The sequence below is a fragment of the Capra hircus genome, chromosome 8 (assembly GCF_001704415.2).
Source record: "Capra hircus breed San Clemente chromosome 8, ASM170441v1, whole genome shotgun sequence".
Classification (NCBI taxonomy): domain Eukaryota; kingdom Metazoa; phylum Chordata; class Mammalia; order Artiodactyla; family Bovidae; genus Capra; species Capra hircus.
In genome coordinates this window covers 44,072,760-44,088,355 of record NC_030815.1, presented here as the reverse complement: position 1 = coordinate 44,088,355, position 15,596 = coordinate 44,072,760, and the positions used below count along the sequence as shown (strand labels likewise).

At 41.4% G+C, this 15,596-nt stretch overlaps 1 protein-coding gene across 1 annotated transcript in view; it reads left to right on the top strand.

Annotated features, from left to right (window-relative positions):
- The window catches only part of DOCK8 (dedicator of cytokinesis 8), a 235,049-nt gene continuing 222,271 nt past the window's right edge, over positions 2,819-15,596 (top strand). Inside the window, exon 1 of the mRNA XM_013965961.2 lies at positions 2,819-3,419. Coding sequence (XP_013821415.2) covers positions 3,367-3,419 — 53 coding nt within the window. The 5' untranslated portion in view covers positions 2,819-3,366. The remainder of the gene's footprint in view (positions 3,420-15,596) is intronic.

Sequence of the window (15,596 nt, the reverse complement as noted above, 5' to 3'; positions counted from 1 at the left end):
GTTGAAGAAGGTCACACTTGTTCATAGAGGCTATTGGAAGCCACCAAAGTTAATTGAGAAAGGAAGAAATACGATGAAACAAGTATTTTAATAAAATTAATATAGCAGTAGAGTCAGTTGGATTGGAATAAGGAGAAGATAGAGGCAAGGAACCACTTAAAATCTTATTTTTGTTATCCAGATGTTATAAGGGTGGGTCAGAATGGAAGCAGTGAGAACAATAAAGCAGTGAAGTTTATACAGAGTAAATGACAGGCTTTGTTAGCGGATTAGATCTGAAGGGTAAAGAAGAGTAAGTTAGAGCTGACACATTATAAAGAGGTGAGAAGATGGGGTCATTCTATGACCAAGAACTCTATGATCCAAATAGGGTGTGACTTGCTCAGGATCACATAGTTAGTGAAAACCTGAAGGCAGAACCCAGAATCCATGCTTTATCCTCCATTAAATGACGCCAAGGCATTTAAATGGCAAGTGGAAAATAGTGCCTTCAACAGAAATGAGTGATTATGGAGGGATAGAAAATTTGTACAATTGAGCAGAGAAGATGGAGAGTTTCTGTTTTGTATCTATGGAATTTGGAGATATTTGAGTGGAAAAATCTGGGAGACAGGCAACCCTTTAGGGCTGGAAATGCCCTGTAATAGTCTGAGATCTTGCTCCAGTCACTTAACCTCTCTTAGCCTTGGTTTCTCCATTCACAAAGTGAGAAAATGTTATTAATTAAGGGTTGTTATCTGTTAATTAATATTTGTAAAAAGTTTGAAATAGGCCCTGGTACAAGATAAGTGTTATTTAATTATTTGTTGTAAGAAATACGTAAGATGCAATGTAAAGAAAGACATTGGCTTTCTGGAGAGGTAAGAAGAAGATATGGGGAAAACTACAGGAGAATTTGAGATCATTGATATAAAGTCTGTCATAGAAGGGAGGAATTTTATAAAGGTGAGAAACAAAACCAAATGATGCAAAGATGCAGAGAAAGAGGAAGGTCAAGAGAGGCCATACAGTATGGAAAGAAGGAGGCCTTCCAGAGTAGGTTGGTTTTCAACAGAGTAGCAAGTAGGAGAGAAGCTCCAGAGGGAAGTCAGGAAGAGTGAGAAATGGAAGCAAGGTACTACAGTATTTTTCAAATTTGCCATCAATTTGTGACTATACCCAAGAGGAGATAAAATTTTAAAATAGGCATTTGCCTAATTTAGTGGATGACACATTCATGGTGAAATACTAGAAGGCTATTAAATTTGGAGTCATTTCTAACCAGGGAGTTGATAAGTTGGAGGATAATCATGCTGACCTTACTTTCACAACTATGTACCAAACACCAAGGTCAATGAGTTGAATGTAGCATGAGGTGACATAAGATGGGAGATTTTAAGATTTCTTCCTCTCCACACACAAAAGGTTTCCTTAACTGTGAATTCTGAAAATCTGAGATATTTCTATTATACTTTATCTTTGTGTGCACATCAATATATTCTGCTCTATGTCACAAACACACAGAAACAGAGAAGCCCATCCAAAAGGCTGATTTAGTACACAGTGGAAAGAAGATTCCAGAGTAAAACAATTTTATACAAATAATTTATTTGTTCCCAGTCTGAAGAGGTACTTGAATTGTTCTCTTAGTATTTTTCTACGTAAATCTTTGCTTATAAATTCCAGTGTGGTAAACATACCTGGGAGAATTTTGAAAGTCAGAAACCACATTTCAAAAACCTTCTTTCCCTTTGGATATCACTTCATAGTCTATGTAATGTTAGATTTATTATCTTTGTCTTATACAGTTCTTATAGGCATTAATGTCTGAAGGGGATAGGAGAGTGATATAACAGCTCTGAAGAATTATTATACTACCTGAGAAGCTGAAACCAAAGAAAGATGGTAGGCAAGATATTGGAGAAGGCAATGGCACCCCACTCCAGTACACTTGCCTGGAAAATCCCATGGATGGAGGAGCCTGGTGGGCTGCCGTCTATGGGGTCGCACAGAGTCGGACACAACTGAAGCGACTTAGCAGCAGCAGCAGCAGGCAAGATATAGAATTCAGTTCAAAGGCATTTTAATATTAGGTGGCAAACTAGGGACTATTGGACCAGCACTATCAAATAGGGATATAATGTGAGCTACATGTGCAATTTAAACTTTTCTTTAATGAGAGCCACATTCTAAAGAGGGAAAAACAAATGAAATTTTATAATATTTACCTAATAATATATGCTAAGTATCATTTTACCATGTGATCCATGTAAAAATCTGTGACAGGATGGTCTGCATCATTTTTTCTGCACTGTCTTCAAAATTCTCTGTGTATTTTACACACTCAGCACATCCCAATTCAGAATAACCGCAGTTGCAAATGGTCCATAGCCACATATGGCTAGTGGCTGCCACACTGGACAGTAGTGCAGTTCTGAACCAAACATAGCTCACTTTTGGATTTTTTTAAGCGTCAGCTGGCAAAGAGAGGCATTATATAGGGAGTGCTCTAGTAGAGTAAACCTTAGGGCAAGTCGGTAAGCATGGACTTTTCCACTCCAGTAAGCACTGGGGCTTTCTGACTTCTTTCTTGAGTTTGGGGTTAAACATCTTAGTACACTTCTCAGTATGCAGCAGAAATAAACAGGGCTGCAGCATACTCTTGAACCACAGGAAAGCGCTGTGCACCGTTCCCCCAGAGAAAAGCAATTACCTCCAGTTTTTAAAAAAATTGTTTATTCCTTGCATGGATTATTACATTTATTTAAGTCACCCCAATAAGGATGACGGATATATAGTTTGCAAAAGTTGGTATGTATCTCGAAGTTTCTACCAACTTTTTTTTCTTTTAAGTTGCTTTTCCCCGGGCATGGTGTAGATACTTAATAAGGCCTAGCGCAAAGAATTCCAGGGTTGGTTTCCCGACCTCGCCAATTTTGCGGGGCGGAAGGCGCGGGTTCCCAGCTCTAGCCCACAGGCCCTGGCAGCCTCACAGCTTCGGGCAGATGGAGTTTCCGGCCTCGCTCAGTGGTCACCGGGTCATCCGCCTGCGCTCCTTTCTGCCTGAGGTCTGGGCCCCGGGGAAGAGCGCGCCGGTGGTGCAAGCATCCGGAGGGCAGTTCCGCGGTGGGCCCACACCCTTCTCGCGCGCCGCTCCCTGCGAGCCAGGCCGGGTGCCGTGTGGCCCGGCTGGCCGCCGCAGCTCTGAGGTTGGGCCCTCCCCCGGGGTGATTTCAGCGTTGAAGGTGGAAATACGGAAGTTTCCAGCCACGACTGACAGATGAGGCTCGCGTCCAGCGCGGCATGCGCTGCAGCGGCTCTGCGGAGCGCGGGGGCCCCGCTGTGCGCACCCTGCGACCCTAGAGGCCTACGAGCCGCCGGCCCGCCATGGCCACGCTACCGAGCGCAGAGCGCCGCGCCTTCGCGCTCAAGATCAACAGGTGAGACGCGCCCCGCAGCGGACTCGCTGCCGCACAGCCGCGGGCGATGGAGCGTAGCGCCCGGCTGCTCCGAGATTGTGGGGGTGGGGTTGAGGACGACGTCCGCAGAGTCCCTGGGAGTCAGCTGGCGGCGCCCCCGAGACCCGGTGGGGCCCGGAGCCCCCAGGCGGCTGTAGTGGGGCCACTGCTGAGCGCAGTGGCCCGAAAGCTGAGCGCAGTCCTCCTGGTAGTCCTCGGTCACCAGCGTCTCTTCCCGGAGCCACCTCCCCAACCCCGCCTCGCCCGTGCCGCCCTCGGGGTTGACAGGTGGCCGGTCCGGGTAGTGCGAAGGGCGCGGGGTAGTGCGAAGGGCGTGGAGTTAGCAGTGCAGGGCCAGCCGCCGAGTTTCTCGTAAACTGCTCCTCCTTTTGAGGCTGCCCTGAGAAGGGGCGAGAGAAGTGAGTAAAATGAGGCGAGTTTTGCTCAGGCAGCTGCTTCAAGACTTGGGTTATTCTGAGGAGGGCTCTTTCCCCTCTTGTTTTATTTTTCCAGAAAAGAAGTTTGGCTCCTACCGACATCGCTATTTTTATTCTCTGGTCCAAAGGAGCCATGAAGTGGAAAAAGTGATTTTTAAAAAATTCTCCATTTAAATAAACAAGAAAGGAATGGCCTGTGGCTGACATTTTTACGTTTCTAGCGCTCCAGTAAAGAAGTGAGGACAGATCTAACCCACCATCCAATTCATAATAAAAATTGCACAAACTAAATGTAAGCATATTTACTGCTCAAAGTTCTCACCAGAGGTGCTTTAACTGCAGTTTTTTTCCCCTCCACTGAAAACTGCTGACAAGTGTTTGAAGACATTTTTGTCATGCCCTGAGAAATCTAGACTGTCTAGTTAAAAGATAATATGAAATTCATCCTGAAGGATCAGCTTATTATTTTATAGCCCTCACGGGGCTAGGATTAGTTAGTCTTTGAGCCGAGCCTGTGAAAGGCTGGTTCCACAGTCCATATTTGTGCTGCTAGACTTTGAAGAGGTTTGAATGACCAGGAATTAGAAGCCCAGAATAATAAGGCGGTAAGGACTTATGGAGGGCATGTTGAGCTTTATTAGGCATTTTATTTCCACCTGTTGGGCAGCTGTGAGCAAACCATTTCTTTTACCTTACTATTTCTTCATCTTTAAGCTAATTAGTATTGTGTACTGTGTATTAATGCTGTATTAACGGTAGTCAAAGGTCACAAAGTATATTTCCTTGTGGCCAGTTTTTTTCCATTAGGTTTCATGCCTGTCGCCATGCGGGAGGGGCAATTCGTTTAGGGGCTGAAGGGGATCAAACTGAAGTTCCTGACGGATGTACCACTTGCTATAGCTGCTGCTGTTCTGTCCCTGTGAATTTTAGGTCAGGTGGTGTAACTCTGACAGAAAGATTTCTGTCAGAGGGGTGCGGTTAATCTAAGGAGAGCTGTAGGACCTGTGCTAATCACTCCAAAGGAAAGTGAAGTGCTCAGTCGTGTCTGACTCTTTGCAACCCCATGGACTGTAGCCTGCCACGCTTCTCCGTCCATGGGATTTTCCAGGCAGGACTACTGGAGTGGGCTGCCATTTCCTTCTCCAGGGGATCTTCCCGACCCAGGGATCGAACCTGGGTCTCCCACATTGTAGGCAAACGCTTTACCATCTGAGCAGTCTCTAAAGCAGCAGAGGGATTGGTGTAGTCTGAGGGTTACAAGTAAAGGTCCTGGCTGGAATCAGATCTGCTTGCCGATTGGCTCTGTTTCAGACTGGACATGCTATTAATGTTTAACGCCTCTACACTTTGAGTTTTTGTCTGTGGAATGGGGACACTCCTAGTACCTTCCTTGTGTGATTGTTGAAAGGATTAAGTGAAATAATATATACAAAGTTCTTGTAGTGCCTGGCTCAGAATCAATGTTAAATAAATGTTTGCTGTCCTCATCCGCATTACTATCAGTTTTATCATTGTCATCATCATCTGCATTGCCACCATCTTTAAGATCTTAAGAAAGAAAGTTAGGAAGAAGAGCTGAAGCTGGAGAACTTCCTGTGCAGAGATCCCTTTGGGCTAGGTGTGATGATCCCAGTGGCAGGTTGGAGTTGCCTTGGGGTGGATGTTCTCTCAAATGGCTCCCATCTCTGTGCTGAGAATGTCAGACACGCCTTCTGAAACAGAATGTGTGATGGATCTGAGCAAGAAGAGCCCCACTCAAGTTAAATAAAATATCAAAGGCTCCCTAATACTCAGGCAAGAATAAGGATTGGATATTCCTGTTTAGGGGGGTTCAGTTTTCCCTTTGGAAGAATTTTGTATATTGGGTAGAGAGTTGGCTAAAGAGCTTGGCAGAAATTAATGTTCGATGCAGTGGATTAATACAGACCTACGTAGTATTATTAACATAATATTAAAATGTCCCACTTATTGTTCATTTACTATGTCCCATACACTGTGTTACGTGCTTAATGGATTGTATCATTATTATATTATATGTTATATTATATCATTATTATAGCATTAGATTCTTACAAAAACCCTATGAGACTCACCTGAAGTCTCGTATAAAATAGGAAGGTGAAGCTTGGCGATGTCGTTGTACAAGGCCATGTAATTTGTTCAAGGCCATGCAGACAGCAGAGGCAGAACTAGCATTACAAAGTGCTCCAAAGTATTCTTAACTGGTAAAGTGCCATTTTGAAATTCCTAAGAATTTCCTTTAAAAGCAAACAAGGAATTGATTTTTAAAAAGACATCAATTGAGTAGCCGCATTGCAAATTGTTCTGATCAGTGTTTAATATGTAAATAAACTAACAATGTGATGTTCTGCAATTTTGAAGTTGAAAAAGAAAATATTTTCTCTTGCATGCCTATGTACTATTTTTTTTAATAGATCAACTTACAAAAGTAAGGCAGTGTTGAAATATGTTCATCAGTACATTCAGCATGGGTTTGTATTTTATCACCTCTCTACTCCGAATGATACAAACTGCCATTAAAAAATGTTTGTGGGGGTAAAATTGATGTTTCCTATCAAGGAAATATTCAAATCTGAGCTCGTTCTGCCTACACCAGCCTCAAAAAAGAGTGAGCACACTATCTCACAGTAGGAAAGGAATGATCCCCACTGTTTCCAAATTCCATAACTTCCTGCAAGTAGCATTGCTCAGTCTAGGGACAGGGCCAAAGCAAAGGAGGAACCTGGGAATGTTCGCTAGTGCCTGTTCCTCCGTGATTGCCCTGGCTATTTCTTTCATTTTTTTTTCAAAATTAATTAATTAATATTTATTTTCCGCTGTGCTGGGTCTTCGTTGCTGCACAGACTTTTCTCTAGTTGTGGCAGGGAGCAGGGGGTGCTCCTCGGCTGTGGTGCTCCAGCTTCTCATTGTGATGGCTTCTCTTGTTGTGTTGGAGCACAGGGCTTCAGGGCACCTTGGCTTCAATAGCTGGGGCACGTAGGCTCAGTAGTTGTGGCTCTCAGGCTCTAGACCACGGGCTCAATAATTGTGGCGCATGGGCTTAGTTGCTCCGTGGCATATGGAATCTTCCTGGAACAGGGATCGAACTCCTGTCTCCTGCATTGGCAGGAGGATTCTTTACCACTGAGCCACCAGGGAAGCCCTCTCTCATATTCTTATGAAGCCTAAATTTCCATGTGTTAGAAATCATCGTAGGCCATTTTTTGTTTCCTTTTGAGCACCAAGTATAATTGTATGATGTGGTTGTGTGACTTACAACAGTCGAACGTTTCTCTAGAACCCACAGTTAAGGGAGATACAAGAGAAAAGATCCACCACTGAATTTTTCTGAGCTTAGATTCAGTTTCTTATAAGTGTGAGATATTTGCCTTCATTTCAGTTTAATTGTCACTGTCTTCCTGTGCACAAAGGAAAGACTAGATCTGAATTAGGTAATTCATAATAATGTTTGCATTGGGGATTTCGGGCACTTCTGCATTCAGTGTCATGATACAGTCCTTGTATGAGTGCCAAGTCTCATCAACTACCCTTTTTTTCTTACTAGCATTTAGGGCTTTTATGTATTATAAAAATTATTGTTACTCTTCTGAAAATTCATTAAACAAAATCTTAGATTCTTTCAAACACAGAATAGATACAGAACTAGATCAAATATTAAAGTAAAGGACCTTGGGTAAAGAGAAAAGAAGTGCAGAATGCAGAAAAAACATTAATGATCCTTAGGACATTCAGTTGAAAAGGATAAATAATAATGGCTTATGCTTACATAAGGGTTACTGTATGGTAGTCTCTACATGTCATAACTCATTCACCCCTGTGAGGTAAGAACAATTACTGTCTCCATTTTAGAAATGAAGAAACTAGGTACAAAGGAGTAATGAAAACTGTTCAAAGTCACAAACAGCTAAGGGCAGAGCTAGGATTCAGATGCAGGCAGCTTTGCTGCAGAATCCTCTCCCTTAACCCCATCTACCATGCTGTCATCTCAATTTTATTTTAAAATAATAATAAAATTAGTAATATTTATTGACTGCTTTCTATGTGCCTATTATCATCTGGACTTTGTATAAATGTATTTCATGATTATAGAAAAGGAACAAAATATAATGTATGATAAGAATCATTACAGAGTGATTTTATGGAAGATAAAACCAAGCATCCAAAAAGACATATTGCTTTCAAGACCAATCCTAATAAAAGATAATTCTAACAGTCCTAAAAAAAGAGATACAAATGAATTTATGTATGAAACAAACCCACAGACATGGAAAACGAATATATGATTATCAAAAGGGAAGGGAGGACAGCTAAATTAGGAGGTTGGGATTAACACATATACACTACTATATATAAAATAGATAACCAACAAGGACCTACCATATAGTACAAGGAACTGTACTCAATATTTTGTAATAACCTACAATGGAAAAGAATCTGAAAAGAAATATATATGTGTGTGTGTGTGTGTGTGTGTATATATATATATATATATATATATATATATAACTGAATCACTGTGCTATACACCTGAAACTAATATGATATTGTTACTATACTTACATGAAAAAAGAACAATCTCAATAACTTCTGGCATAAAGACCAGAACAAGAAGAAGATACTGCATTGTTCCTGAGAAGTGTTTGCTGATTTTGTCCGTAAAAATGATGCAAGCATTAAAATACATGTATTCAAATGTCTAAATGCATGTTTGCAGTGGAATAGTGTTATTCTTTTACTAGTGATGGCATAGCAGGGTGTGGATGCTTTCAGGAATTACTGCGTTTGTCTGATGTGTTCTAGACCAAAGACCATGAGAAGAGGCTTCAGGCAATTACACTTAGAATTTTGGTCTTTCACATTCAGAATCGTTGTTTTTTTTTTCAAAGCCACATGTGAACTTTAGGAATCTAGTACAATTGAAAGAACCTTCTGCTAGGGTGAACTTTTCAAATTAGAATTTTTTGAGCTCTGACAATTCACATGTATGTATAGAGCCAAAGATTACTTCAGCATGGAAAAGAAAATATAATTACATTATGTGGTTACCTAGGAAGAGAGGGAGAGCTCAGAGAACCAGGTCTCCCATTTCTACTTTCCACACAGAGCTAGTGATAGAATGAGGTGATGTTAAAAACATCTCAACCTTCCCTCCTGCTAACAGGCAGGGATGTAACAATACCCAGAGTTCTTGCTGGAGAATGCTAAGATAAAAGAGTGCTTAGTTCTTTTCAATGGTGAACACCAGGTGCTTATTGCTGTTTGGGTCAATAATAAGTAGCTAAAGCAACAGGAATATACTATCCCTGTTCCCACAAATGTTCAGTCTAATTTGTCACCAGTCAGTAACTACAAAGGTTCTCTGCTGCTGCTAAGTCACTTCAGTTGTGTCCGACTCTGTGTAACCCCATAGATGGCAGCCCACCAGACTCTCCCGTCCCTGGGATTCTCCAGGCAAGAACACTGGAGTGGGCTGCCATTTCCTTCTCCAATGCATGAAAGTGAAAAGTGAAAGGGAAGTCGCTCTGTTGTGTCCAACTCTTTGCGACCCCATGGACTGCAGCCTTCCAGGCTTCTGTCCATGGGATTTTCCAGGCAAGAGTACTAGAGAGGGGTGCCATCGCCTTCTCCAACAAAGGTTCTCTAGGCTCCAGGAAAATACAAGAGTTTATACACTGTGGTTATGCGTGGTTCCTGTGCTTCTAGAGTTTGCACTATAGTAGTACACTTTGCTGTTTGGGGTACATAGAATAAAAACAGAATGATATCTCTCGAAATATATAGGAAGGCATCTGTATACAGGGTGCAGTGAAATCAAATAAATTGGTAAAGTTAGCCTAGAGTATACGATCATTATATCATGTCCCACTGTGTTCAGATCAAAGGCAGGATTAGAAAAGCAGAAATGGCAGTGGTAGAACCAGTGGGAGAGCTCAGGGAACCAGGTCTCCCATTTCTACCATCTTTGTTCTGTTCTTTCATCTGTGTTCATCATTAAAAGTAAGAAAGTACAACAAGCAAAAATGTGTTTTAGTTACAGCTTGTTAATATTTGGATGTGTCAATGCATCTTTCCATTTTTACAAAAATAAGATCATACTGCATATCCTGTTTTATGCTGTATTTTTAAATTTAAATATGAACAACTCTCCATGTTCATCCATGGAGGGCTACATTATAATTTACATAGGCTGTGTAAAATTGTGTTGATTAGGCATGCAGTGATTTATTGAATTAATTCTCTATGATTGGGTTTTAAGATGGTTTCCAAGTTTTTACAATAATGTACATAGCTTGATGAATAGCTTTATACATACATCTTTATGTGTTAGAGCAAATAATTCCTTCAGATTTCTAGAAGTGGGATTCCTTGCTCAAAGGAAAGAAATATTTTTCAGACTTTTGATACACATGACTGAGTTGTTTCCCAGTTCAATTGTACCTCTTTACATTCCTGCCACTGGCCCTACGAGTTCTCATTTCCTCACATTCACACCCCTGCCTGGTTTTATCATTCCTTTAAATCTTTGTTGGAAATCTTGACCCTTTCTCCTTGATATGTCTTATCTTTTCCTGTTCAGTTTCTCTCCTAGATCCCTGTATGACCTCTGAAGTCATTCTTTAGGGATTAAAGTAGTTGTGGATTTCTCCTTTTTCCTTTGCCTTATGTATAACTATCGATGTTTTTAATCTCTGTCTTTCTCACTTTCTGCGAGAGATTCTTTTTGTACGGAGAATAGGTGGATTCTTTGTAAAGGTAGAGTGTTCTAGCAACTTAGTTCTTTCTTGCTTCTTTTTGAGACTCTAGTTGGCCACACTTTCATTTACTTTTACTTTGCTTAACGATCTAATTCAATCTACCCATCCTTTACATAAACTAGCAATTTTAAAGGAAGTAGCAAATAAAAAAATCAAGATCTGTGTTCCTCACAAATACATTGGAGTGGGTAACCTTTCCCTTCTCCAGGGGATCTTCCCAACCCAGGGATCAAACCCAGGTCTCCCGCACTGCAAGCAGATTCTTTACCAGCTGAGCCACAAGGGAAGCCCCTGACATAGCTCACTGGATGTGTTTTCCCTTGGATCACAATATAGAGACAGGGACTTCTTTCATGCTTTGGGAGTTTCCTCTTCCTCTGGAATTGGATTTGGGGCTTATACAACATGTTAGTATCACTCTGCTCAGAAACCTCAGAAGGCTTCAGAAGTTCTCCTATCATTCTCATTATACAACTGATAATTTTAATTGTTCTTCCCTGTGAGAAGCCAAATGTAAAAATAGCAGAAGATTAGGCTAAAGCGAAATGGCTGTCTGGGGAGGCCTTACAAATAGCTGTGAAAAGAAGAGAGGTGAAAAGTAAAGGAGAAAAGGAAAGATATGAGCATCTGAATGCAGAGTTCCAAAGAATAGCAAGAAGAGATAAGAAAGCCTTCTTCAGCGATCAATACAAAGATAGAGGAAAAGAACAGAATGGGAAAGACTAGAGATCTCTTCAAGAAAATTAAAGATACCAAGGGAACATTTCATGCAAAGATGGGCTCGATAAAGGACAGAAATGGTCTGGACCTAACAGAAGCAGAAGATATAAAGAAGAGGTGCAAGAATACGCAGAAGAACTGTACAAAAAAGATCTTCATGACCTGGATAATCACGATGGTGTGATCATTCATCTAGAGCCAGACATCCTGGAATGTGAAGTCAAGTGAGCCTTAGAAAGCATCACTATGAACAAAGCTAGTGGAGGTTATGGCATTCCAGTGGAGCTAATTCAAATCCTGAAAGATGATGCTGTGAAAGTGCTGTACTCAGTATGCCAGCAAATCTGAAAAACTCAGCTATTGAGGGTCACTATGTTCCAAGTGCTGTGCTGGGCCTTGGTAATACAAAGGCAAGCAAGTCATGATATTGCCGGCAAAGAACAAAACATTAACTCACAATATGGATCAGAAAAAGATGGAGCTGTCCCTTGCCTCCTAACCCTCCATCTGGGTGTTGTGCCTTCAAAGTGGTCCTCTTTAGGGATGTGCCACTTATTCTGACAATACTGCAGCTGCTGCTAAGTTGCTTCAGTGTCTGACTCTGTGCGACCCCATAGACGGCAGCCTACCAGGCTCCTCCGTCCCTGGGATTCTCCAGGGAAGAGTACTGGAGTGTGGGTTGCTATTTCCTTCTCCAATGCATGAAAGTGAAAAGTGAAAGTGAAGTCGCTCAGTCGTGTCCGACTCAGTGATCCCATGGACTGCAGCCCACCAGTCTCCTCCGTCCATGGCATTTTCTAGGCAAGAGTACTGGAGTGGGGTGCCATTGCCTTCTCCATCTAACGATATTAGCATTCTCCAAAACATTTTTGAAAATCCTTTTAGGATTCTTCTCAGAGAATGGAGTATATTTATTTTTAAAAATAAACTCAGTGGTATAAAATCTTTTCCCTTTGACATAGAATCTATTTGTTTCTTGTTTAAAATGTTTAAAAAATAAAGACAATATAGATGATAACATAGCAAGTACCTAAGGGCCCACTGACCAGAGTTAACAAACGTTAACATTTGGTTCTTTTTGTTTTAGATATTTTTAAATGAAAAACTAGAACATTACAGATAAATTTGAAGTCCTCCGTTATTCTATTCTCCAATTCTGTTCTCCCTTCTCGTTCAGAGGCCAGGATTATCACCAAGTTGTATGTTTAGTGTGTGTGTGTGTTTGTTTGTACATATCAATAAACAATATATTATGTGGTTTCTGGAATGAGCCACAATCATTAGCAGTTAAGCAAGTCTGTTAAATTAAGTAATTTTCGATTGAGTTAAATGGAGCCGTGTTTTTAGATTACTCTTCAAGTGGCTCTGAAAGCTATTGCAAGGAGGACTTCCAAAAGTGATTTCAGGAAAACAGCTCTATCTGAATAAATCACGTGGCACTTTTTGTGTAAATTTATAAAGAACAATAGTTATTTAGATGTATACATTCTGGTAATGGTTTTCAATCACCCCTTACATTACAGTCACATTACTCATTTCCTGCAATGACCAGGAAATTTTTCAGAAACCTTTTTTTCCTCTATCAGATGAATGTACCTATGATTTGCATTTGACCTCTCATAAGCAATGGAGTTGATAACATATTTATTTTTAATTACAAGGTTTTAAAAGCACAGAATAAAGAAATCTTCTCATTGCCTGGACAGTTGATTAGGGAAGGTATGAAGATTAGCAAGAGGGTATGATATTTCCTCAGAAATCTTTATGGGGCTATTTGTGAGTGAAAGTTGCTCAGTCATCTCTGACTGTTTGCGACCCCATGGAGTATACACACAGTCCATGGAATTTTCCAGGCCAGAATACTGGAATGGGTAGCCTTTCCCTTCTCCAGGGGATCTTCCCAACCCAGTTGGGCCTTGGTAAAACAGAATGGTTGGGCTGGATTCTCCCATTTGATCAGGGAGATGTAGTTCCTCTGTTGTCCCATACCTCACCTTAGACAAACTGAGAAGAATGTCCATGGAGTAGAAAGGCTTTTCTCCAAGTTTCTCCTTTGCCTTGTTGTTTCACAGGGGCAGTTCTCAGGACACAGCAGACTCAGTTCTGTGCTGTGTACTCTGAACACTCAGGAGAAGCTGGAGTCTCACCAAGAAGTTACTACCCTGAGGCCCTGGTTGTTAGGCAGGCAAATGAGAGTTGCCCAAGGAGTGCTAGTCCTCCTGCAGTAATTTACACCAGAATGACCATCCTCTTTCCCTTAGGCTAGGAGAACAGCCTCAGGTTCAAAGTCCACTAAAAGTGCACTTTATCCTGCTACTTAACATATATGTTGCTTCGAGGCAGTGCTGGCCATCTGTTCTCTTCCTGTTGACCTTCTGTCTGGTTTGCTGTACCTACCGGTATTTCACTCTTTGATACCTGTTATCATAACATCCCTTTAGAAGGATCTTCAACTTGCCTATTTTTTAAAATTAATTTTTACTGGAGTATAGTTGATTTACAGTGTTGTTAGTTTCTGCTGTACCAGCAAAAGAATCAGTTGTACACGTACATATATCCACTCTTTTTTAGATTCTTTTCCCATATAAGCCATTACAGAGTATTGAGTAGAGCCCCCTGTGTTATACAGTTATTATTAGTATTTTATTTTATTTTATTTTTGAATTTATTTTGTTCACTTTATTTAAATGGAGGCTAATTACTTTACAATATTGTAGTGGTTTTTGCCATACTTGACATGAATCCGTCATGGGTGTATATGTGTTCGCCATCCTGAAGCCCCCTCCCACCTCCCTCCCCATCCCATCCCTCTGGATCATTCCAGTGCACCAGCCCCGAGCTCCCTGTCTCATGCATTGAACCTGGACTGGCGATCTGTTTCACATATGATAATATATATATTTCAATGCTATTCTCTCAGATCATCCCACCCTCGCCTTCTCCCACAGAGTCCACAAGACTGATCTGTACATCTGTGTCTCTTTTGCTGTCTCGCATACAGGGTTATCATTACCATCTTTCTAAATTCCATATATATGCGTTAGTATACTGTATTAGTGTTTTTCTTTCTGACTTACTTCACTCTGTATAATAGGCTCCAGTTTCATCCACCTCATTAGAACTGATTCAAATGCATTCTTTTTAATGGCTGCGTAATATTCCATTGTGTATATGTACCACTGCTTTCTTATCCATTCATCTGCTGATGGACATCTGGGTTGCTTCCATGTCCTGGCTATTGTAAACAGTGCTGTGATGAACATTGGGGTACACGTGTCTCTTTCAGTTCTGGTTTCCTTGGTGTGAATGCCCAGCAGTGGGATTGCTGGGTCATATGGCCGTTCTATTTCCAGGTTTTTAAGGAATCTCCACACTGTTCTCCATAGTGGCTGTACTTGTTTGCATTCCCACCAATAGTGTAAGAGGGTTCCCTTTTCTCCACACCCTCTCCAGCATTTATTGTTTGTAGACTTTTGGATAGCAGCCATCCTGACTGGCGTGAGATGGTATCTCATTGTGGTTTTGATTTGCATTTCTCTGATAATAACTAATGTTGAGCATCTTTTCATGTGTGTGTTAGCCATCTGTATGTCTTCTTCGGAGCAAAGGAATTTAGAATGGAGCAGTGGGCTCCCACAGGTGGGGCGGAGGGAGTAGCCCACATCCCGTGCAGGCAATACTGGGGGGCATTGCCCACGAAGAGTTTTACTACAAAAATAAAACCAAGTAAACACTGGTTCTGTTTTGATTACCATCTCCATTCTCCATTATTCTAGTATTTTATATATAGTAGTGTTTATGACTCCAGTTTGCTTGTTGTATCTTGTTGCATACCCAATAATTTCATTTGGCTCACATGAATTTTTTGATTGACCATGACTTTCTCTAGGCGAATCCCCTCAAACCCCCAACCCAACAAGTTTTTGCCTTCAGAATTCAGCTGGAATGAGCCGATTAACATAAGTGAAAACTGGAGATGGAGCTTGATTGTGTGGCCAGGTAAGGGTTAAGGGCAGGAATGGAATGTTGATGTAACTCAGAAGGGAAGGAAGGAAGGAGTAGCAGTCCTGGAGGGTTAGGAGGTAAGGCTTCAGCCAGGCCCTGAAGGACAGGGCGAGGACTGACAGCTGAAGCTGGTAGAGGGGGAAGAAGGGGTAAGAGGGACTCCATGAGAGGGAAAAGGAGGCAGCCACAGTCATTCTGATGGGAGGTGATGTCTGGGATTA